This window comes from Molothrus ater, chromosome Z (assembly GCF_012460135.2).
Source record: "Molothrus ater isolate BHLD 08-10-18 breed brown headed cowbird chromosome Z, BPBGC_Mater_1.1, whole genome shotgun sequence".
Classification (NCBI taxonomy): domain Eukaryota; kingdom Metazoa; phylum Chordata; class Aves; order Passeriformes; family Icteridae; genus Molothrus; species Molothrus ater.
Window position 1 is genome coordinate 19912718 of NC_050511.2, and position 26037 is coordinate 19938754.

Genomic DNA, 26037 nt, shown 5'->3' on the forward strand with positions numbered 1-26037 from the left:
TACAGGCGGAATTGTGGAATTGGCTTTCTTGCAAGGCATTAGGGGAGGCTGAGGGCAGCAGTGGTGCGGGTCTGTGTCTCCTTGAGGGGCTGAGGGTGTCCCTCTTCTCCGGCAGATGTCACTCTCGTGTTGTTTGAACGCTGAGTTCCTCCACCCACGGTCTGACAGACTCCGGAACTCTGTCACACAGTGCTGCTGGGTGACACTTGCATCGACATTGATTTCTTAGATTTTTTTCATTACTGTTTTCCAGTTTTGCTTGTCACAAGCTGGTGTTTTTAAAGCGCTGGTCCTCATGAATCTGTTTCTTTCCTTTGTTTTGTCTGCAATGGCAAAAGCTTAATTACAGTGTTTTTATTTACAGTAAGTAATGAACTGAATTCTTGCTGCTCTTAGACTGTGCATATCATAAGTTTAATATAATTATGAAAAACAGTTTAAAGCCAGGGGTCTTGTGAGCCCAGAAACAAAATAAATTCAGTAATATAGTAAAATGGGCTATTTTTTTCTTTAAAAACCAGATTTTACATGCTTTCTATTGTCTCTGAAAGTGAGTTATTATACAATCTATATTTAATTGATTATAGATTTTTAAATATTATTAATAAGAGCTTTTAAGTTTTAGAAACGACTTAGAGGATGCCTGCATGTGAGGAAATTACACACTACATTTTCATATTATAAAAGAAAAACCCTCAAAAAATTGTCATGGAACATCATCTCATGGCTCTAGATTAATAAGTAAAATAGTTACATGCAGAAAAGCTTTTATTGTTGCAGAAATATCTGTAAATTTTAACCAAAATATTTTTAGGGATAATTTAATTTTTTGCAGAAAAAATCTTAAAGCCTATGTCTTGATTTAAAATATAAAAAATAAAATTGTGGCTCCTGAATGCTAGAATTACCTTGGAAAATAAGACTTAGTGTACAGTTCTGAGTCACTAGTGAAACAATGAAGTGCCCCCCTTTTGTACTATACTTCAAATGATAAGTCTTTGATCTAGGAAATAGTGAGTACTTGTGTTTTTGCAGAGGTGAAGACAAAGTGAAAACTAGAATATTTTTGTAAATGTTTGTTCTTATGGCAATTCCTACCTCTATTTTCTTATTATTTTGAGATTAATATTTAGTATTTGTCTAGATTAGAGTAAAACCTATGCTTTAGGGAGCTTTAGATATAATTTTAAACCTCAGTATATAAAACTAGTCAGTTAATATCTGTGCCTGAGGTCAGACAAGAGGAAGTGGTTGTGTTGGTGTGTTTAATCTTCTTAATTTCCAGCCTCTAGCCTTCACTGAGATGGGATGTTTGCATGCTTCTAAGTCATTGCAATGTTAGGTGAAACTTTAATCTGAACAACCTTGCGTGATAACTTCCAGGCTTTTTATGAAGGAGAAACAGCTTTCCAGGTGCTATCAGTAGATTAAAATTTGTTGGGGTTTTTTGTTTAGTTTGATTTGGGTTTTCTTTTCCCCCAGTAGTGTAATCTATAAATATCAACAAAACCTTTTTTGGAGCAGTGTGTTGTGTTTCCTGCCTGGAAATTATAAGAAAATTGCATGAATGATATAAAATCTGAAGTAATACAGAAGTGATATCATACTGTAACTTGTAGTCTTAAACTGATAAAGGTCACTTAAAATTAAGTTTTAAGATACCGCAATGCTGCACTTGAATGAAAATTAACCTTTATGGCTTGGAATTTTTTCCCTGCTCACTATTTTCCCCTGCACTTTATGGAGAATATATCAATGTACTTTTCACACAAAGCTATAATTTTCAATGGATCTTTACTTTTAAGTGTAAATATATTGCTTTCTTATAGAAAAGGATTTATAATAGAAAAGACTTAACTGCTTTTCCAAAAAAGCTGTCATCTGATATGGTGATTGCCTTTTCTGGATATTTTTGGCCACTGTCCATTAGTACATGGGCAAATTCATGTTCAAATCCTCTGTTCTGTCAGTAATAACTATATGACAGTTGTCTATGAGCAATCAATTTGTATTTTGTGCAGTTTTGTGTTTTTTCATTGTATATCTGTGTATTTCACTCTGTCAACTCTTTTGCCATTTATCTTGGAAAAGGTCACACCAACTCTCAGAATGTGAGACTAAAATGCCTTATAAGTATTTTCTTCATGGTTCCCTCTCTTTCTAAGGATATTTGAGATAGTGGAAGAACAAAGGATGTTCTTTTGTTTTGATAGTTTTTTTGATAGTTACAAATTAATTTATAGTAATTTTTTAATTGAAAATAAATAATATTTTAATAAATATATCCTGGCAGTGCTCTTTCTGAAGAAGAAAAATCTACATTGCGTGCTGGACTTATCACCAACTTTAATGAGCCAGTGAATCAGGTTAGTGGTGATTGTTTATTACTCTTCCAAGAAATGCTTGTATTGATAGATATCTTGTTTTCTTTCTTTACAAAGTATTTTATTATAATAATGAAGTTGCAGTTTACATAGTGCTTTGCAGACAGACCTTGAAGTGAGATCTTTTACCATAGGTCATAACTCATTGAATTATAGAACCACTTTGGCTGGAAACAACGTTTTGTCTCTGTGGTTTGTTTCTTTTGGTGTTGCAGTGGCAGTTTGTTGTCCCTTGCTGTTTGTGCAACCATTTGGTGAAATGGTTCAGGGAATGGATGTAGCTGAAAAATAACCTTTCCCTGAGTGTTTTTTGTTTTTTTCATCTGTGTCTGTTCTCTTACCTGACTCCCAGTGCGGACATGCAAGGAAATGTGGCAGAGGCAGAGCAGGAGTGAGCTGTTGAGGTTGCTGCTGTATAAATCCACCTGAGCAGTATTGCTGTCACATGTCTAGTTACAGCATTTTAGTGAATTTAAATAAGCTTAATAAAGCTTCAGTGTGATAGTGTCTTTTCTTACATAAAGTGACTAATTGTAAGCCATGATTTTGATTAGAATAAGAATTTATTATTATATTGAGTCCAGAACTAATGTTAGGGGCACAGAATATGCCCATATTAGATGAATCAATCTTACTTTTGGTAACTTCTTCATCATGTAAGTATAAGATTCTGCAAGGAAGTATTTGGAAATATTTTGAGCTGGATCTTAAAAAATGTTGTCAAGGAAATACAGAAATGATAGGCTTAAGGTTAAGATTGAAAAGAAAAGGCATTGGGAATAAACTTCTGTTCTGCAGACAGTTCAATTTTAACTTCTTGGAATTTCTTGACAGGATAATGTAATTTCTAGGATTTAGAGCATTTTATCAAAATTAGGGTAATTTAGTCTTTGTAGAAGCCCATTGTGAAATGACAGTTTTGACGAGAGCTAAGAATTTTCATTGCAAATGCAATTTTTAAAAAAGCATATAAAGTGTTTTAAAATTTCTTCTGCAGATATTGTTTCAATGTAAACAATATGACAAATATTACTTGTTTCTGTATGTTCACTAAAAACAACTATGAAGTATGTCAAGCTGAACCATAGTGTGTGTCATTTATGCTTCTACTAGGTGGAATATAATTTATCAAATTTAATTTTGAAGTTTATATGATTTTTTGCATATACTAATAGGTAAATTAACTATGAAACTCTAATATTAAGTATATTTTTTGCAAACCAAAACCTTTTATCAATTTTTTTTTCCTACAATTATACATTCATTAGTATTTCATCTGTTTGCCTGCTAAGATGGTAGCATAGCATTTTTCTTAGTTAAGAATGCCACTGCTGTTTCAAATTCAGTAAAATGCAATTAACAGTTCTGGAGTTCTCCAACTGTAGTTGCAGTTGAGATTGGAACGTTTTTAACTTACATTTTAAAGAGTAGTGGCTTCATGTTTTGGTTTGTACATCTTTATGACATTTTTTGGGATGTCATTTTTTAAGATGTGGAGATTTTTATTTGTTTTTATCGCAGCAATCTAAATAATTGCCCAAACAATTACGTGTGATATGGAAATATGTTTACAGAGTCCATATCCCTTTCTTTCCCTTTGTTCCCCAATCTCTCTTGTAGGTATCCTGAGGTGTCCTTTCCAAGGAATCTTTAGTTTAGTTCCCAGCCTGCTTGATATGTCTGAGTTTTGATATCCTGTGTTCCTGATAACTGCACTTTTCCAGTCACAGACAGTTCATAACACAGTTGCTATCTGCCTATGCTTTTTGCATCACTGAAAGCAGAAGAAATTGACTCTTGTATAGAAAGAAAAACAACACAAAAAAGTGAGAAGCAGGCATAGTATGGAGATGTGATGATACAACTTGACTTCCAAGGGAGGTGTAGGAGAAAAAGAGAACATAGCATCTGCTGAAAGCATAATTGCCATGCCCTCTGAAGATATTTAGCATATGGAGGGAACAGTGGAACAGAGAACTTCTTCAAATGTAATTCAGCTAGTTCTTTTTCTTCTTTCTCCCCATTTAAAAAGCCAGTGCTCAAGTTAAAAGTACTTTTGGTTTTCCTGGGAGGTTGCTTCTTGTGTCACATAGGGAGAAGAATTTATTTGCTCCTCCTGTTATGTCAATTGATGTAATTTGATATAGTAATAAGTAGGACTCCCAGCTCTTTATTGTGAGCATTGACATAATTTTCCTGAAGCAATTCTTCTCACTAAGTAGCATGGTAGGAATAAGTGTGGTGGAAAGCTTGGTGGGGTTGTCAGACTCCAGATGAAAGAGCTCAGGCACCAGTAAAGAAGGGCATTGCTCTGTCCTTCTTAGGCCTGTAATTCCTTGGATTTGGATCCCTTCTGGTAGCCTAAGAAGGTGACTTCTTCCCCAGGCTGGAAGTGTGGTTTTCTAGTGTGCTGAGGGGAGAGAGTGTCTACTTCACTAATCCAGTCAAGGACCTTTTCAATTAGAAAAGAACAGGAAAAACAAGAATGTGAAATTTTTGGATATTTGAAGTAGGGTTTTGGGTGATCATGCAAAATATGCTAAGGAATGTTTAGGGGAAGGGAGTTGTACAGCAGCCAAGTGTAGAATAGACAGAAAGAGAGCTTAGAAAGGGCCAGTCATGTGTAAACATGGGTGGTCTGTACCTGTGTCTGAACAAACCCTGTGCCTGATGATCACTGCCTGTCCTGTGTTCTGATTGCATCACTTACCTGTCTTACTGTGTAATCTCACTCTATTCATCATGCATGTGTGCTCCAAGGACTAGGTTCCAGCTGCTGGCAAGATTGATGCCAGTGGAACTTGGGCCTAGCAACCAAAGTCAGATGGTATGAGTAGTGCAGGTGCTCCTGGCCTGAGGTTCTGAAGATCTGGAGCAAGAGAGAGTCTCAGTTCCAGTTACTGGGATGGGGCTTAGGCTTACACATCTGTGTTCCTGGGGCTAGGAATGGCTCTATCTAAAAGTCGGGTAGAGCCGAACTGTGGGTAATACGTACTCAGCAGTGTATGTTCATAGAAAATTAGAGAAAAGATTGCTAAGTAAGAAGTGGTTCCCAGATATTTGGTTCTTTATGTGATTTCTAGAATAAATACAGTTACTGGTCTTCATGTAAAATTTAAGCAACGTATTAAGTTTAGTATTTTATGTAATGCTTGCTACAAACATAAACTTTTTTTCCACATTTATTTGCATTCAGCAAACTTGAAAACAGCTTGAGAAAAAGCACAAAAAATGTATCATTCTAGGGTTTTTTTTGTTCAGGTTTTATTTTACTGTGGATCTTGTCATTATTCATTTCCTCAATGCCCTTTGGCTTAGTGGTGTCTGTGGTATTTTTTGCAGATAGCAACTCAGATCTCTGTACTGATTGCTAAAGTTGCCAGAGTGGACTGCCCAAGACAATGGCCAGAACTTATACCCACTCTTGTAGAATCTGTGAAGGTGCAGGATGATCTTCAGCAACACAGGGCGCTACTTACGTTTTACCATGTTACAAAGACCCTGGCATCCAAACGGCTTGCTGCAGATAGGAAGCTTTTCTATGATGTAAGTAATGTGATGCAGTACTATACAGCATGCAAACTGTGTATTGTACATGCTTGCTTCTTCCTGAGTTTAGCTGGTAGGGCATTAATGGCATGTCTGTGGACTTAGATATCTGTCCTTGGAACAGAAGTGCTCTTACGTTGTGGGTATCTGTGTACTGTGGAATAACTGGAGGCCATTTTCTGGGTGAGATATTTGTGATCTTTATTAATTTTGCATACAGCTTGAGCATTATCTTAATTTATGTAAAGATGCTGAGCTTCATCTATAGAACATTGATAGACCTTTTCTAGGAATTTACTGAGATTTTTTGGAAGTGTGTTCTGAATTTTTAAGTCAGTATACTCTTTAAAAAATACCGGGATTTAGACTTCTATACTACCATATTTTAGTTTTTACTACCAGCAGGAATGTCTTTGAGATTTTTCCAGGCCATCTCTTCAGGTTAATTAAAAGGCAAGATGTGAATGCAAATGCCAAATATCAAGTCATTCAGCTTACATTCTCCACTGTAAAAATGCACTGATTAGAACACAGATGTAATTTTGGCTGTAGGCCATGCATCTCCAAACCCATTTGGAGTTGGACAACAATGTAGTACCAGCTAACTGAATTTAGTGACTTAAACATTTTTTCCAAACATGTTACTCTGGAATTTTTTAAATTTTAGTTTATTCCTTCATTTTAAAGGAAAAAGTGAGTACTGAAAATGAAGACTGTTTATGGAGGTTTACCTACTTATCTATGTAGAAATTTGTCTATGTCACCAATAAGATGAAATTTTAAACATCAGAAGTCTGAGGCATTCAAGACTGACTTGTAAATAGGACCTTTACTAACCTTTACTCATTCAAAGCAACTAAATAAACAGGTGCATTTGACTCCATTGATATAAGGTGTAACAGACTAAATGCAGATTTATGTAATTATGAAGCCATCCGTTGCTACCATAACTGAGTGAAAAAATCTTCATCTTCTGTTTGTAATTCAGAAATCTTTATCAGTTAAGCACTGTGTGTGAACTGTAATGTGAATTAAGTTAGGGATTTGTTCAGTTCTACCTGATTAGAATCTATTTGTCATTCTGTGTTTTAAAAAAAATGAGTATTTACAGCTATTGATAAAGTCAATTTAGTTTTGGAGTAGGCATTGTTCAATACTATATTGCACCTGTAACTGCTAAGTGTGTCCCAGAGTAAGATGATTCAGACATTCATTTAACTGTAAGATGGACAGCTTGTCCTTGTCTTTGTGGGAGAAGAGGTGATGAGGAAAGCTGATAATTTTTTGAAGCATCATACCATATTATGCACCAGCAGCTGTATTTACTGAAAATCAGGTAAGAAAAGAGCCCTAAATAGTTTTCTTTAAGGTGAGAGTCATAGATCCAAGTAGTCAGGGACACCAATGAGTCTATCATAATATCTTCAAATCAAGACAAGGTATTTTTCTGGAAAATGTCTTAAGGTTAGTATGACTCATTACAAAGAAGCAAATTAAACATTGTGTTCCACGATACATACAAGAAGCTGGATTAAATATTTTAATAGTCTAAACCAGCCTTTAAAATTTGGAGATTTATTATGGCATAGCAAAATTCAGGAAACAAAATACATTCTTCATATTCCTTTTGCAGCTTACATCAAGTATTTATAGCTTTGCGTGTTCCTTGTGGAATCACCATACAGATACATTCCTACAACAGATTTGTACAGGAGATGAAGCTGCAGCTGCAAATTCCCTAGAAAGGACCTTGTTGTCATTGAAAGGTAATAATATAGAATGATGTTAAGTCATTAAGTGTAAGGAATCAAATAACTTTCTTCACAGGGAATCTATAGAAGTTCTTTGGTAAATAGTTCCCATTCTCTAACAAAGCCATTCCCATTAGGAATAACTGTATTTTTGGTTTGTTTTACCTGTACTGTTAACAAGGCAGGAGGACTACTGCTCATGCAGAAGGGGGAGAGAGAGTGGTTTTGTTTCTCAGTATGTGAGAAACTGTGCACTCCACTGTGCATGTTTTAAGAAGTGTAGGAGGTTGGAAGGTGGGTGGCATAAGAGGATGTTTTCTTACGTGTGTTGTAATTTTGGCTTGCATGTCTTTAGCACTTAATTGAGGAAGCTGAGCTACAAGTTTCATTCCATTAAGTTCACCCTGTGTCCACTAAAAAGCTAGCCTTAGCAGTTAGTTTGTCTTAGCCCTTGTGCTCAAGGGCTTATGAGTGGAATAAATGCATATCCTGACTACTTTGCTGCTTTTAACAATTGGGATTTTATTCTATACAATTCTTGCAATGTAAATAATACATGTCCTGAATTGTTTCCGAAGATGCAGCGTCCAGCTTTTGCTGGGTTACAGGCAGTGATAAACCTGAGAGAATTTACCAGTGGCTTATGTGCCCTACCTGACTGCACTTGGTCCTTTTCCTACTACTGCAGGATCTTTCAGGAGTTTAATACTTAAGTGTTTTGGCACAATTCTTCCTGATGGAGTAATTGTTAAAAGTTCTCTTCCTTATTTCACACAAGGTATATTTTAAAGTAGTTTCAACAAGGTGGATGTTAGATATGGGTGAGGCATCCACAACCAAAAATTATGTCTATTTTTTAGAGTATTGAGTTGAAAGAAAGGCACAGCAAGTGGAATTTTTATTGTGTTCTGAAATCTGTTGAAGCAAGAGCTAATAAATAGCTACACAAGTAATTTTTTTTCCTAGTGCTTCGGAAACTAACAGTCCATGGCTTTGTAGAACCTCATTGGAATGCAGAGGTGATGGTAAGTGTGTTTCTAGTTCTAGATTAGAAAACTTTCGTGATGATTTCAGGTGTTATTGGAGCTATGTCTGGAAATCATTGAAAGGCACGCATTATGCAAAGGAAGATCAAGCAACATTCTCTCAAAGTTGTCCTCCCATCAGCCAAGGGCTCTCAAATCCTAGATGGATTCTAATGGCATCATGTTTAAAAAAAGAAAAGACTTCCTTTCCAAGTTACACACCACATGGTGGTCACACCTGTTGCTTACTGAAAGATCTCGTACATGCGCTCTCCTCCCCCCAGTTAAAACCATTTAGTTAAGTGATGACTTTGATGCCATGCTTGTCCTATCACATTTGAGAGAGATAAAAGCCTGTAGTCTGCAGCCAATGGAGAGGGTAGGGTGAGATAAAGAGACCCAAGCACCTTCCTTAACCTCCAGTGCTGCCTGTGGAGGAATTGAGTACCTGCAACCTACGGCCTACACTAGGAAGTTGAGAACAGGGTACAACTTGATAAGCATATTTTAAAGGACATGTCTCTAGTTACCTATCCTTCCTTCTCCTAGAGTTGCAATGCCTTTAAGTGGTACTGATAAGGTCAGTTTGGATCATCTGTGCCGTCTGCTTGCTAGCTAATTGTTAATTTCTTGAAGAAATTGTTTAAAGTAATCAAAGAGTTCAGTTCAAAGTTATGTGGTCATGTCTGAGCTGGTAACACAAATGAACTAACTTTAGTCTGACATAATTTTGTTCTCATAATATGGTGCAGAATAAGGTTCACCTTTAAAGACACGTTTGTTTTTCAGGGTTTTCTACATGCCGTATTTGAACGGTTGAAACAGTTTCTGGAGTGTAGTAAGTATCTGACCATTTTTCTTTGTGTTCATTGTTAAATGTTAGAAGCTGGGTGAAAATATACAGGCTAGTGCATCATCAATAATCATTTAGGTGCAAGGTATTTTTGTAGAAGTTGACACTATTTTTTTAAATGCTGCTGAAACTATTAAGGAAGAATTCAGTAAAAGTGTCTTTTTGTATCAATGGGCTAAAATCGCATCAAAATTCTATTTGGTGTAATATTTCAACAACACTTTTTAAAAGAATAGATGTCTAAACTGAAGAGGATTTTTTTTTTGAAGTAAGTTATATGTCATTTTGATATTTTGGTGAAGTTCCTGGGTTCAGGAGCCTGTACTTCGGTAAGAGGTCTGACTGGGGCTTTGAGCCTCATTTTTAGAAGAGATGGAAACTGCCTCCAATTGTCACTTTTGCTATACTACAGTCAGGCTCCTTCTGGCTCTTATTTCATTTTTGACGAGGTGCAGAGTTTGAATAGAAGGGATTGAAGGCCATCCCATACTGAGGTTTGGTGTTTACTGTAGTCCCCTAGAATATGAGGACTTAAGGGTTTCTGTGTCCTAAGACAAAAACTGAGCTGAACCTTCCCATTTCTACATTTCTAATCAGTAGATTGTTTTGCAAAAGCAGGTACAGCTACCTTATAGGATTAGTGTTTGCTTTTGTTATATTGTGTTTCTGCCTGTATGCTTTCAATATGACCCTTTCTGGTTTTTCTTTCTTTTAATAAAAGTTGTCTGTTTTTTTTTCCTAATTCAGAATGTTTTCTAATGCCCATAATAAATTATTCTTCAAGGTGGAGTTTCTAGAAAAGCACAACAGTATGCGGTTTTATTAAAAGGACATCTTTATATTTTCAATGCATAATTATTTTTTGTCTGTACTAGCATTTGCTTGCATTATTTTAACTGCCTTTTATAATTGAATTTTCTGTAATGATGTCGCAATTTTTATAGCCTGATCAACTGCAGTGAATTTCAGTACAGTTGAGAGAAACAGTTTAATATTTTCTATTCCTAGTCATTACCTTGAATTTGATTTGGAATTTATTTTGCCCTAGAACTTTTTTCAGGCTTAACTTAATGTATTAACTACAGTAAAAATAAGTTCTTCTCCAGTGTTAATTATTTAAAACCTAGCTATCCGGAAAGAAAATTAAAGTCTAAAAAATGATAGTGGTCAAATGTCTGATTTACCAGGTAGAAGTATAAGAGCAGAAAGCATATGCAGAGATCGTCTAGAAAAGACCATAATTCTGTTCACTAAAGTGGTAAGTAAAATCTCCTTTCAGTTATTGTATTGCTTATATTTCTGGAGGAGCAGTCCCCATCCAGACACTTAGGTGCCTTAAAGTGAATCTGTTTCAGACCATTCAAATAAGTGGAAGGTACTGTAACTTGAGACTTCTTTGTTAGGAGACGTATTTTTGAAGAAGGGGTGTCTATTTACTCATGCTGTTATAAGCTGCAGCAGTGAAGAGTACATTTTCTTAGCTCAAACAAAATTAAGTGCATTTCATAAATAAATTGTTTAGCTAGGATTTGTTTAAGGAAGAGTTTGGGAAGCATTGGTTAAACAATGGTCCTGGTATTAAGGAATAAAGAAGAGATAGGCTTTTCATCATGCCTTTTATAGGTAGTTAGATCACTGTTTCTATGGCTTTGTTATTTCTGTGGAATTACTGGCCATACTAATCAAAAGAATATGACCAACATACTCTTGCCCTCTGAGGCTTGTATTGTCTAATACACTTGGACTTGTCAGCTGATTCTGTGCAAATGTTAAATGCATATTATATTGAAGGTAATGTTAACATAGATACTTGGTCTTGTTTTTTTTGGTTTTGTTATTTTTTTTTAAAGTTACAAAACCTACAGAGTTCCCGTTGTTTTCAGATTCTATCTAGAGGCCATGGGTGTATTTTAAATATTCAGCCTAGTTATCAGAAGTAAAAAGCACCTATCAGCTTCACCAAAATTGAGCTGAAAATGCTCTGACACATTATTTTTGGTCCTTGTCATAGTACTTAGATAGCAAATGGGAATCTTTTTTCACAGACCTGAAAAGAAAGTAAATTTGATTAATCTACCACCTGTGGAAATTCACATGCAAGAATAGAGGTTTAAGCATTTTTGCAGTACTAAAGGAGACTAAAGGAATCCACCAGTGTATTTTAGATCACTAATTGGAAAAGCTAAGTTGTGGAAGCGAGTGCTTGTACTGCATTGGTTCTGTTAGGGGAGGAGCTATATAGCCCTCATACTGCTTTTGCTTACACTGATTCCAATAGGGATGAATTATCTGCTGAAATACTCACTGTTTTAAGTATGGCTGATACATTTTATTTACTACTAGTAAGCTGGTCCATTTAAAAATTGTTATTCTTCCTTATACTTAAAAAAAAGTCATTTCGAACCAAAATCAAGAATTTTGCCATTAAATAATGCTTCATTAACAGTTGATACTGATCTCTTCCTAAAATCCTGTCCATGTTCAGTTTTCTATAGTTTAATATAAATTGGCACCTGTTTTTGATAACTAGGTTACTAAAGCATTTAATAAGACTTAACTAAAAGTGTTTTGATTTTTCTGTTTCTAATTCCTTTTTTTAAGCTTTTGGACTTCCTGGATCAACATCCTTGCTCATTCACTGCTTTGATTCAGAGATCACTGGAGTTCTCTGTAAGCTACGTTTTCACGGAAGCTGGTGAAGGAGTTGTATTTGAGCAGTTTATTGTGCAATGCATGAATCTCATTAAGATGATTGTAAAAAATTATGCATACAAACCATCCAAAAATATTGAAGGTACTTCACTACTAAAATAATTTTTTATGTCTTGAGAATTATTTTGCTAGCTATTCTCAACAGTTACTTCTTTATTAATGTTTTAGTAATTATTTAAATATATATGGTTCTACCTCTATATTGAGAATTGTTACTTTAACTTTTAAAGTATTAGTGTACTTAGATAATGACATTCCAAAGGAATTTTAAATGCAGAAGGAGCACAAATACCTTTTCTTTTTTGATTGTTCTAGTTTCCATTGAACAAATTTTAAAAAGGGCGGAGGTATAGAGTTTTGTTTATTATCATCATCTTGTTTGTTGCATCTTTACCATGAGATATGTTTGATAAAATGGTGTATTTTCTGTAATTAACTAATACCAGTACAATGAAATACAGTGGATTGGAGATGCAATTGTATATAAAGGAGTTCATATGTTTTGCTTTGTAGGACTGTTTCATTTTGAAACTTCATACATTGCTGTATGTGTGAAATAAAAAAAAAAAACTCAACTTTTCACATTATGGCAGTGACTAGATAACAATTAGCATTCTCTATGAATTTGAGAAAAGTTTGTATATGCATACTGGTATATGTCAGAATCAATTACTTGCTTAAAAACCTCTCTTACCAGCTGAAAGTTAGTTAAAGTCTGCCATGAAAGTAAGGTTTTTCAGTTTTTCTGTTTTTCTCAGAGGACAAGAATTTTTTGATTGATTTTTCTAATTTTACTGGACTAGTCTTTGATCATTAAGCCACTTAATTGTAATCTGAAATCTTCATGTTTTATTTCAGACAGCAGCCCTGAAACTCTTGAAGCACATAAGATAAAGACTGCTTTTTTCACATACCCAACACTAATGGAAATATGTAGGAGATTAGTCACTCACTATTTCCTGCTGACAAAGGAAGAATTGACTATGTGGGAAGAGGATCCAGAAAGCTTCAGTAAGAAACATGCTGTATAGTTGGTAGTAGTGTAATTAGATATTTGCCTAAGTGCTTCATATCCACATTGTCTCTACAAATTGCCTACTGCAATATTGGCCATTTTATTTCCTGCAGTTTTCTTGGACAAATATTCGTTCTAGAAATTCTTTTTGTAATAAAAGATTTCTTGATAGTCTATGATACCCTCTTAACTTAACACTAGACTTTATTTGAACCATGGTTGAAATAATGCTTTTTTTCTTGTCTTTGTGGAATAATAGCTGTAGAAGAGACTGGAGGAGATTCTTGGAAGTACAGTCTCAGAGTAAGTGTTCAGTTTGAAAGAAACCCATTAAACATTCCTGAATGCAATTCTCGATAGTTTTGTAACCAAGACAGATAATATTTGGAAAAAATCCTTTTGCTTCTTCAGATTTAGTAAAATTTAACTTTGTTCTTTTTTCAGTATTCAAACTTGATGAAATACATGGGAATCTATGCACTTCATATTTTAGGAGGGAGGGAAAAGGAGTTTGCTTCACCATTTGAATTATGTAGCATCTGGTTAAAGCCAGCAGAAGTTGTCTCTTTTTTAAACTGACAATTAATGTAATCACTTATGACTTTGTTAGTAGACATGATGACTGAAGGAAGTTCCAGGTGCATCTTTATTAGCTAATTATATTCTATAATTAATTATTAGTTAATTTAGTGTTCCGATCAGAAATATGCTGTTGTAGTGTGTCTCCCAGTTGTAACTGCTGTGGTTTGCTTTGCAGAGAGATCTCAAAACTTATTTGCTGGATTACTTTTATCTTAAAACTAAAAAACCTAGCGTGGTACACATAGTATGTTCTGGTTGTAAAATGGTGTTCAGACCAAGTCCCTGGCCTAGAGCCACTAAGCCAATACACCAACAGCCTTTGACATACCTGCAGTGTGGTCACTGGCGGCACAGCACCAGCTGTTTCACTCCACAGATTGACTGTTCTTCTGCCACAGAGCTGGTTGATACAGATACAGCCATCAAACTCTTGCTGGAGTTAAGCACAAAGTATAGGAGAAAGAAATTGATATTTCTTACAATATTAATTTTGCTGCTGTTGTATTCTAAATTGTGACTTTCAGTGCAAGGTATTCAGCACTTAAAATTTTAGCATAAAATGTATTTCACTTGCCTTTATTTTGATGGAGTCTAACCAGATCTTTTAATTTTTCAGCCATGCATGGAAGTCCTTTTTATTGATATTTTTCATGAATATAATCAGACTCTTACTCCAGTTCTTTTGGAAATGGTTCACAGTCTACAAGGTAAGTTATTGAAAAAAATAAGGGAAGTATAAAATGTAGAATTGTTTACATTCATAACATACTCTTGTCAACTATTAAACAATTTTACCTTGTAACATCTAATTTTATATAGTGCATTCTCTCTGTATTTTTGAAAGTACATGTTAATATTCCAAAGTTATTTCTAAACCTACCATAACAAAATGCATTGTGTATCTAGGAGGAGGAAGTCCTAAAGGGACTTTGGTTTTAATTGTAACTATTCTAGATATTTGACAAATGTTGTGGCATTTCTAATTTTATGAGGTTTCAGGCTTTCTTAGGAGTGATCTCCTCACAAGCTTAATGAATTCTTTGGGTTGTTTATAGTTGGGAACTTCCCATTCAAATGTTGCAAGGCAGTTCATGCTGTGTCTCTGCCAAAATCTTGGAGGGAGAAAAAATTTTAAAAGAAAAAGTTTAAGTTATGCTGTCATTTTGTAGAGTCTAGATAACTTTCCAAATCTGAGGAATCTGCTTTAAAAATTTAGGGATTTTTTTGTATGAAGACTTGAGTTATTCATATGTTGAGGAGTGATTAATATTTTCTTTGTTTTACCTTATGATTCTTTGCCCCCAAACAAAGTTTTAAAATGACCTGGAAAGATTATAAGTGGGAGTGGCTTTTTTTTCCCCTGTCAGTTCAGCTCAGTTTGTTTGCCCCTGCTGTCTTAGTTGAGTTACAGTATTTTGTATTTGAGCTTATCAGAAATGATCTTTACATTTTGTTAAAATAAAATAAATAATCATTTTCTGAGAGTGGTTTCTGACTTCACAAAATCTGTTCATAAAGTACTTTGTGTGTAGGTTTTGGCCTGGCTTCAGAAAATATTTGTTTTTAGGCACACATATATAAAAAATCAGGTGTAGGACCCTTTTGGATGTAGTACTACGTGGTTGACAGTTGTCTGCAATTTGCAGGTTTTGAGTCTTTTAATTTAAAATACTTGCTTCTGACTTATGTGTATGTTGTTATTAAAAATGTTTGTCTCCAAAGAAGTAGGTCAAAAATAGGGTGTGAAAGCAGAAATTTGATTTTGATATAGTCACTAAACAAAGTACCAAAACTGAAATGACTGAACTTGTAATTTGAATAAAAGCAGCGAAAGCAGTTCTAATGCATGTCTTCCTTTCTTAAATAATTTAAGTGCAAAGTTGCTTACTTTCCTTGTTTTAGTGACACTTTTTAATTTATTTTAACTTTGGCTTGTAGGATCTACCAACGTGGAAAATACCAATGCTATACTGATTAAAGATGCTGGTAAATTAAGTTTTACTTTATCTTTGAAGTAACAAAGCCAGTTTTGTATATGTGTTTTTCTTCTTAAAAATTGAAGAAGAATTTGCAAGATTTTTTTTTTAAATCATTTGGAAAGTGGGACCTAAATCCTAACTCTCCTTTCATTGATGTTGGTCTTCACTTTTGAAAATGTTTATGTAAAATACACTGCTTTTTGGCTTTTTTCTGAAACAAGCAATCTCCTTTACTGTCCTGTTCTTTCTGCTGTGCCAAGTAAACGACCTTCAGTATTTTCTGAAGAAAATGGAGTCCATTTTACAAGTGAGGACATTTTATGGCAAATGAAAATAATTGTTTCTTATGGAACTGTCCTGGATGATAGAATAAGATCCTTATTGTTCTTTTGACTTCTATTTTTTTTTTGAGAATCTAACCTTTCTTCTGTAGTGTCTTTCTTTTACTAATAATTTGCATCAGATTTCCTTTCATCATGATCTGATAAAACTTTCTTTGGAAAAATATGCTTTAGTTTTGTTTTCTTTATTATGTTCAGGTTATGAAAATGTGGTTTGAATATTAATCTGATTATTCAATATTAAAAAGTTAACATTGAAGTAAACAATAAGCATAACTATCGTTTTTCCCCAGTGTATAATGCTGTTGGACTGGCTGCTTATGAACTATTTGATAGTGTGGATTTTGATCAATGGTTTAAAAATCAACTATTAGCAGAACTACAGGTTTCTCATGACAGGTAAACACTTTGATTTGTTATGCCTTCATCATTTAAATATAAATGATTGATACAAGTCTGATAAGATATAATGCCTAAAAATTGCCAAGCTGCAAAATACTCAACTTGAAATACTCTCCACTAAATGAGGAGAGGTATGAAATGCTTACAGATAACTGATAGCAGTCACAGAAGTGACAGTGTTCTTGACAGTTCTTATTCAAATTACTGTGTGGTGAATATTTCAGGGTTCTGTAGAAGTTCATTGTCTGTCTTCTTGCATACATTAGAGTTGACTAAACCTTCTCAGGATAACCACCTTTGCTTGTTTAAAAAATGATATTTAGGCCTCCGGAGACCTCTAGGCAGCAGAATTCAGCTGAAGTCTGTGGAAATCATCCCTGTAACATGGTAGTTTAGCCAAGATAGTGATTTTGTTCTTCTCTTTAAGTTTAAATACAAGCCCTCTGTAATTCTGATCAGTTAATTTTGCTGAAATAAAGAGGGGAAATAATGGTTTGGGTTGTGTTGTAAAGTGTGGATGATTGCACCTTCTTCTGCATGAAGAGTTTTATACAATCCATCTGGCGTTTCCTTCTCACCAAGGTCACCCTCACTTGAATGGCCTTCACAGGAGTACCTCCTATTGTTCAGTGGATATCATGGGGTATTTTGAAAGATCGTTTTTGGCATCTCAGTACAGACTGAGCTGTCGTTCTTTGTAACTATCTGGAAGACACTGTTCCTCCCTTCCCCTGAAGCTCACTCCCCAGGGGAAGGACAGTGACCGCTATTGTGCATGCTAATCCTTATCAGACAAGTTCAAATCAGCCATTGACTCTAAATAAATATGTCCTATTTTTCTCAACATAATCATCAGCAGTGACCCGAATGTCCTTTGAAGACTGTTACTATGTTTTTCTTCTACATTTGCAAATCATCTTACCAGTGGCAATTTTTATGTGAAACATAAACTAATTTGTTTCCTTATACCCTTAGGAGCTGCTATAAATTGTAAATGATTTTCCATAATGGGTTGCTAGTCAGCTGTTTTGTTTCTAAATGCTCTATTTACAAAGAGAGTTCAGTTTCCTATAGAGTGGAACTTAAACTGCTTTTTTCTGCTACAGTAAACTTTGAAAAAATTATTTACTTATTTTTGGACGTATAACTTTATGTTGGTGTCAAAGAATGATTGCCACAGTTGTTTACTTGCTGTCTCCTAATGCTTTTATTCTTCTTCTCATTAGACTGTTTTTTTTTTACTAAGATTTACTTACTATTTTCAAGTTGCCAAGTACTGTAATTATTAGGCTAAATGTCAGAAGAGCAGGAAAAAATGGGAGATCTTGTGTAAGATTGTTCATTTGCTGTTGTTCTCCTCCAGCAGCAGTCCCCAAAAAAAGCTGCCATGATCTTAGAAGCCTGTGCTGCCTATGGCATTTTTATGCTATTCACCCATCTAGCATAAGTAAAACTGACAAGTTTTGTGTTGTTGATGCAGTTGTATTACAGTCAGGAAGACACCTGATTTAACAATTTGGTTGGCATTGGTGATATCCCAGGATGAAGTAAGTTCCTGTAGGGACAAAAGCTTGCAGCAGAAGTTGTCTGGAATTTTGAAACCCTGTTTACTTTAACTGCTTTTACTGCCTTCATCATAGGAGACCACCATGGCAATAAGGGAAGGCAATATTTGTGGTTTCAATGGAGTACTGCTTCAACAGCAGCTTGGGGAATACATATGCAGTTCAGATAGAGTGGGTTTGAAGGCATCCTCTGCTGTCCCACAGAATGTCCCATGGTTACTTGTGTGCTTGTTCAGAACTGGTTGATGTTTGGAAACGCAAACCTATGTGTCAGTGAGCGTGGAGTTTGCAATGTTTTGTTTTCTCTGAATGTTTCATTACTTCTTGATAGTAAGCCCATCAACCATGACCACAGTAATAGAAGAAATATGGAATTAAAAAAAAAAGTTCTAAAAGATTTTTAGAAATAGTGCACTGCCAGACTTAGCACTTGCAATGATGCTTTGTTCTGATTAATGAGAAACTTTTCCATTACATGAAAGTATGTTACTGAATACATTTTTTTGTTGCAATTACTCACTTGTAAAGCAACATTTCCTCCTGAGAGAGAAAGTAAAGTACTTTTGTCTTGGACAACCTGATGCAGTCCAGACTGCTTAAAGGTACTGTCCTATGACTAATGCAGGAGAGATGGCCTTATTTTGGAATATGATCAGTTTTCCTATGTGAGCTTTAGGTCCACCAGGCTTAGTGGTGGACCTACACTCGGTCACTGTGTGCTCTTTTTGTAAAAGCTAATCTTCTGAAAAAAAGCTAAGCTTTTCCCAGAAATAGTGAATGTAGAAAAAATGAGCACCTATGAGAAACTTCAGTATTAAAAAACAAACCCACAAAAAACCTCCAAAAAAACCCAAACAAAACTCAACCCAGACAAAACCCAAACACGCACCTACCCCAAAAAAATCTCAAAAACATGCTGTATTTTGTCTACCATGTAGAGAGAGAGAAATAATATAGAGATGCAGAGGTAGGATATATGTATTCAACATATAGTACATACGACCAGACCTGAAAATCTTTGCTGTCAGCACACTGTTATGTACTTAGATCATCTAATTTAAAACTTTTCTTTATGTGATAGTGGTCTATATATAAAAAAATACATATATATAAAAATCTCAATAAAATCACTTAGTTTTTTAAATACTCTGATGTTTACAAAATTGTGTCAGATATGGGCCTTCTAAGAGTAAAAAAAGTTCATAAAGAGTAAAAAATCATCATAGCTTCTGGAACAAAACGAAGGGTGCATTAATAAGGCAATGTTTTGTGTAAGTCATGCTTCAGTATGTGTTATTTTTGCTTCACTGCCACTCAGTAAACATAAAGCAACACTGGACTGTTATTCCACATTAGATATGTGTTCCAGTCTAATGAATTACTTTATATATGCCATTTCCACAACTTTCATGTTCTCTGAAGATGTTTTTTGTTTATAGTGTTATAGTTATGGGAATGTTTAATGAAACACACTTACTAAAGGTAGAGAAACCTCAATAACTTCAGTTTAAATGTCTTCTTGATGGCTTACAAGAGAGTAATTCTTCAAGTGAAAAACACATTTATGATAACAATATATTATTTAAAATTCTCTAAATATGGTTCGTCTTTCTTAACTTTATACATCTGTAAGTTAAACATATAATTATAAGTTATTTGATCAGTGGAGAAAAATATTAGCTCTGTGAAATGCTTTTCTCAATCATTGTTCTGGTTTGTTCTTCCCATCAACTCTAAAGCTGTTTGATTTGTGCCCTTGTTGTGGCAGTAGTGCAAGATTAGGTAATGTCTGTTCTTACAATAGTTTTAGACTGATGCAGTGAACTACTCTGACAGTTGCTGTAGTGCAGTCCTTAAGTTTGCATTTTTAAATTGTATCTGACTTGAAATTTTTGAGCATAAACAGAATATCAAGGGAATTGCTGGGAACTGTAGTGAAAGCAGTAGATACCATGACTGCAGTAATAAATGTAACATTTATTTTTATTTTTTTAATTGTTGTGCTGCATGTAGAATGAACTGCATCCCTAGGGAGACATTCAAGATTCAGTCATTTAGGATGAAAATTATCTTCTTCAGAGTAAGCTGGTTTTTCCTGAGCCTTTTTGTGAAGAATTTTAACGGAAAGTTCAGTTTTTGCACTGAAGTTGATATTGAACAACTAAGTCTTTTAATTGTTTTGGACAATAACATTTTCATCATGATTCTTGGATTTCTTTTTCATCAAAGTACTCTATAACAACTAGTGCAATGAGTTAACAAGTGCAATTTTTTCCTCCTACTTTTAAAGGTATAAACCAATACGCCGACGAGTAATATGGCTGATTGGACAGTGGATTTCTGTAAAATTCAAATCAGACTTGAGACCTGTTTTATATGAAGCAATTCGTAACTTGCTTCAAGACCGTGACTTAGTGGTAAGCATAAATAGCTAATCTTTTGGACTACACGTTTGTTGTAATCACAGATGAAACAGAAATATCTCACTTTGTGTACACTTGATAGAGAATTTCATGACGTCATGCCTTTAAAGTCTGTTGTGTCTTGCAAGAGGTAAACCATTGGGAAGATGTGGTGATGTTTCATTGTGGAGATACTGAACAGTAATGTCAAATACATTAAATGAGACCTGAATGTTCAATAAGTGATGACTTTGGTGGGAAAATTAATTCCAAGAGCAACAATCTGGTTTTATAGGAATAAAATTATGAAATGTCTTACTGTGATTTTTAAACTAATGTAGGTAGAACTGAGTTATTCTTTGACTAGTCTCTTTAGTATACAGCATTGATGAAGTGAGTTTGCAGATCACACTAAGCTGGGTGGGAGTGCTGATCTGCTGGAGGGCAGGAAGGCTCTGCAGAGGGATCTGGGCAGGCTGGATCATGGCTGAGGCCAATGGTGTGAGGTTCAACAAGGCCCACTGCTGGGTCCTGCCCTTGGGTCACAACAGCCCCAGGCAGTGCCACAGGCTGGGGCAGAGTGGCTGGAAAGGACCTGGGGGTGCTGGTGACAGCAGCTGAACATGAGCCAGGCTGTGCCCAGGTGGCCAAGAAGGCCAATGGCATCCTGGCCTGGATCAGCAATGCTGTGGCCAGCAGGGCCAGGGCAGGGATTGTCCCCCTGTGCTGGGCCCTGCTGAGGCCACACCTCCAGTGCTGGGTCCAGCTCTGGGCCCTCACTGCAGGAAAGGCACTGAGGGGCTGGAGAGAGTCCAGAGAAGGGCAATGGAGCTGGGGCAGGGTCTGGGGCACAAGTGCTGTAAAGAGTGCTTGAGAGAGCTAGGGGTGTTTATCCTGGAGACAAGGGGGCTCAGGGATGACCTTATCACTCCCTGAGAAGGAGCTTGTGGCCAGGTGTGTCGGTCTCTTCTTCCCAGGCAACTGGTGACAGGGCAAGAAGAATTTGCCTTGAGCTGCACCAAGTGAGGTTCAGGTTGGACATAAGGAAAAATTTCTTCACTGAAAGAGTTGTCAAGCATTGGAACAGGCGGAGTCAGTGGAAATGGAAATGCTCAACAATGTGTGGATATGGTAGCTGGGGACATGGTTTAGTGATGGTGATGCTGGTTTGGTGGTTGGGCTAGATGATCTTAAAGGTTTTTTACATCCATAATGATTCTGTGATTCTATGGTTATTTAAGCTTTAAAGATACCTGCTAATAGGATATGATAAATGGCCTTGGTTGCTAAACTGTTAAGTACAAATCTGTAGTTTTAAGCTACAACTTTGGTTTACCAGCAGGTGAGATGAAGTTGAGATGCTGGTTTTGCTACTGTTTATTTTGTTTTTGTTTTTAAACAAACTGGGCTACCAGCCCACAAAAAAACCCAACAACCAATAAATAAACTTTGCTAGTTTGGTAAATACATATAAAGTAGCAATTGCCAGTCATAATAATAATTTCTGTGATTCCTAAAGACAGCTTTAGCAGAGCAAAGTGTGTTTGTGTCAGCTGTTTTTATTTAATGCTTTCTAAGGCATTTCTAAGCATCTACAGGAAGAACAGTCTAACTTGAGTTTATTAGATTCTGTGCTTCTTGGTGAAGCCAAGAAGCTTGAGAGATAATTCCAAGTAAAATATCTCCTCTATTGCAAGAATTTTTATCACAGTCGAAGTAGATATCTTCTTGTTTAATTACTTCTTGTCCTTGAAGGTTTTGCCTGAGTAGTTTTTTCAATTTCTACCACTTGCGCTATGACAAATAAAATGTAAAGGATACTCAAATGAAAGTGAATGAAAATGAACTGACTACATTTCTTAGAGGATGATAGAACACAGAGAGTGATTCAATTTCCAAAACATAAAGTGATTTGATATTGTCAGGTACTCTGTTTTAATCAAGATGTACTCTGTATCCAGAGTACTCAGGTACTCTGGATAATCAAAATGTTTAATGGACGTATGCATGATGCTTCTTGACTTTTGTCTTTCAGGTCCGTATTGAGACAGCTACGACGCTGAAGTTAAATATCCTTATTTGCAAAGCTGTTTGATTAGTACTTAATTCTGAATTACTGGAAAACAATCAATTTTAAACTTACTACCAAATTCTTCACATTATATTTTTTGAGTATCCATGAAATATTTGCTCATTTGAGTCTTGGTATCTGTCTTCAGTCTGTATTATTTTTCCTTAATGTTTGTTTACCTGTAGATGACTTTGAGTTCAGAACTGACCAGTTCTTACCGGTAAGAGCATTTACATATTCTGAAGAGTAGATAAATGCATAGAGAAAAGCAGGAAAATATTTTTTCCAATTTCATTTTGAACAGTGTTGTTTAATAATTGATGTGTGTGCATGTTTGTATTGTATGTTCAGTCTTCACAGACCCAAATATATACTCATACTGTTGCTGTTAAAGTTGCTAATGTGTAGATACATTTCAGTATTATGCCATTACAACTTTATAGCAGTAAGTTTAGTGCTTTATATACCAAGTGTTGCCATATAGTAAGTTTCTTTATGATAAGAATATATTAAAATTGTATCTAAGAAATACATCTGCACAACTCTGTGGCTCTTCTACATGCTTGTTTCACACAATACTTTCCAACCTGCTGCTTCTTAAAAATATTAAATACAAGTGTGTGGTTACAGTAGTGCCTTTAAAAGGCACCACTTTCTAGTTCTCCTGTGTTTGTGTTCTTTACCATAGTCATTACTGTTGTCAGTTAGTAAAAAGTGGAAAGAGAGAAGTATGCCAAAGTTTTATTTTGGTCACTCAAATTTAGCAGATATGTTTCCTCATTTTATTTTGACTTCCATGTTAATCTCAACTCTCTTGAGAACAAAACCAAAATGGAGAGTGCCTCTAGACTGTAAACACTGGAATTTTCTAAGATGTCTTTTTTGGTTCAATATTTAACTTTTATTTACTGGCCCAAAGGCTGGAAGACTACTTTTGGTTTGACTCTAACAACGTGCTCCTTCTGGAGAGACAGCCTGTTTTAGCCGTGAAATCACATTTACACTTATCAAAATTTGAAAATGGTATACATTCAAACTGTTCATGTTTGAACTAGTATGTAGGGGTAGATCTGAATTTTATTACCTTGCTTAGTCAGGGATTGGGTAGTGTGCTTTTTTGAAAGTGAAAGAATAATATTTTGCACACTTTGTAAGTGTTTTCAAAGTTTACGTCTTAGAGTTTTAAGCATATGGGAAAATTACCAGTTCATGTGACCAGTTATATTTTTAATGGTCTAATCTTTCTTTATTGGTGGTTCTTTATTTTTCTTTATTTTTCTTTTAGTACCTGGAGTCCATGTTTACACTGCTCTTTCAGCTACTTCAGGAAGTAACACAATGTGACACCAAAATGCATGTTCTTCATGTTCTGTCCTGTGTGATTGAAAGAGTCAATATGCAGGTATTTTTTAATATATGTTTCAGTTTTAGCTTTGTCCTAAGAATATGGAGGAGGACTTGTTGTGGAAGGAAAATGTCATCAATTAATAGACTGGTTGTTGTTGTCAGAGATGCCTGCACTGTTGGCATTACTTGGTCGTCTTCTCAATTCTCATTTATCTTTTGTGTAAAATGTTAATTTAATTTCCCCAAGTAATGTATTTTTTGTGTTGAATCAGCTTTAAGAGTACTGAAGGAGTTTTAAGCTTTGTGGCATTTCTTGCAATTTTATTCTTTTATTTGTGATTTATTCTAATTGTCTCATATCTAAGCAAATATTTTAAACTATCTTACATATTTAAAAAGGCATTTTTGGGGAAAAATGCTTTGCACTCGTAGGGAGTGTGCAGTTAAATTTTTAATTTCTTGTTGATACTGATATGGGTCAGTGTTTTCTCTACAGCAATCTCCTTAACTGCATAACAGGTTTCAAATTCACATTATGAATTCTCAGTACTTTAGTGTTAAATTATGTGCTTCAGCTTTTACATGAAGAATTAGAAGATGGTTTTGCAGAATTAAGCAGTGAATAGTTGGCTCCTTTTGTCTCAGGTTTTGTTGTGGTGGGTTTGGTTTGGGATTTTTTTTTTTTTTTCAGCGTTACTGTATTAAGAACAGAGATAATGCATGTCTTTGAGTTTATCTTGTCTTTCTATAAGTAATCCTGTCTGGGAGCCGGATGAAGCTTTCATAATTGTCCCTTGAAGAAAAAGTCAACATGACAGCAGATTTCCCTGCAGTTTTGAGAATGAGCATAAAAAACAAGTTGAGAAAGAACCCCTTGAATATGTTTAGGTTAATTCCTAATTAAATACTTTAAAGACAAATAGATTAACCTTTTTAGAATTGAAGACCATAATAGAAAATAATACAAGCTAGGACAAATGTCTCAAAGTTACACAGTCAAACTTCTGCTCAGTGACTCCAGAGGTTATTCAGTTGTTTGTTTGTGTTTTTTGGGTTTGGTTTTTTTTTTTTACTGGGACTGTTACTGGTTTTAAAGGATGCTGTTTAGGAATCCTGTCTAAGTTAACATTATACTAATATGAAAATACCTCTATGTATCAGGCTTTATGTACTTTTTATGTTGTATTTACTACATAAGCTTGCTTGCTGTGCACAAATATCACCATACGTAATATGTTTGTTTGAAACTACTCTGCAGTCAGAAGTTACTTTAGCCACAGAGTAAAGAATACAGTGTTATAAAAAGATTTAAGTGATCTCTGTGTTTTTTCTGAGACAAAATCAGCTCCTATATTTTTCAGAAGCTATGCTTGGGATAAGTTATTAGTCTTGTTTCACGTATTAAGAAACCAATTTGTGTTCTGAACTTCAGATACGACCATATGTGGGATGTTTGGTTCAATATTTACCACTGCTATGGAAGCAGAGTGAGGAGCACAATATGCTACGATGTGCCATTCTAACCACCCTAATCCATCTCATCCAGGTAAGGAATCTGAGTCACATAAACATTGTCAGTACTTCCTACAGGTTTTTGATGATAAAACAGCACGTGGTTATATTGCCTGCAGAATATGTGCTATTGGCTACTTCTTTAATACAGACTATATGCCACACTACCTTCTCCAACCCCTGCTGTGTCTCAAAGAAAATGTAGTAGGACTAGCAGAGACCAAGAGAAGTGCTCCTATGACAGTGTCTGTAAAGGAACAGACTTAATATGCAGTCTTGAACTTGTGGAAATGCATGACTTTAAAGGATGGTATTGCAGAGGTTAACAGTGGAGAGAAAGTAAAAGGGAAATAACAAATATTATGAAAGGAGAAATAAAGGTTCTTTCCAAAGTGGTGTAACTTTAAAGGAAGAGGAAATAGATTTTTACCATAAACAAACTGTGGAAATACTTCTTTAGTCCCCTGTGGAGACTAAAATCTGAGGGTTTTTTTACAAAAGGTGTATCTCTTGGTATAGGTAGTCACAAAAAGATGAGACAGATTTG

General features: G+C 35.2%; 1 protein-coding gene across 2 annotated transcripts in view; it reads left to right on the forward strand.

Annotated features, from left to right (window-relative positions):
* Positions 1-26037, forward strand: part of IPO11 (importin 11) — an 80585-nt gene that overhangs the window by 12993 nt on the left and 41555 nt on the right. Inside the window, exons 6-22 of one of the 2 annotated variants that reach the window (XM_036403159.1) lie at positions 2294-2366; positions 5727-5930; positions 7567-7699; positions 8651-8709; positions 9499-9547; positions 10750-10820; positions 12164-12356; positions 13133-13285; positions 13549-13592; positions 14488-14578; positions 15810-15857; positions 16485-16590; positions 20449-20575; positions 22596-22629; positions 22811-22851; positions 23917-24033; positions 25411-25524. In XM_036403159.1, coding sequence (XP_036259052.1) covers positions 2294-2366; positions 5727-5930; positions 7567-7699; positions 8651-8709; positions 9499-9547; positions 10750-10820; positions 12164-12356; positions 13133-13285; positions 13549-13592; positions 14488-14578; positions 15810-15857; positions 16485-16590; positions 20449-20575; positions 22596-22629; positions 22811-22851; positions 23917-24033; positions 25411-25524 — 1657 coding nt within the window. The remainder of the gene's footprint in view (positions 1-2293; positions 2367-5726; positions 5931-7566; positions 7700-8650; positions 8710-9498; positions 9548-10749; positions 10821-12163; positions 12357-13132; positions 13286-13548; positions 13593-14487; positions 14579-15809; positions 15858-16484; positions 16591-20448; positions 20576-22595; positions 22630-22810; positions 22852-23916; positions 24034-25410; positions 25525-26037) is intronic. The other variant, XM_054517902.1, reaches the window with a different exon arrangement.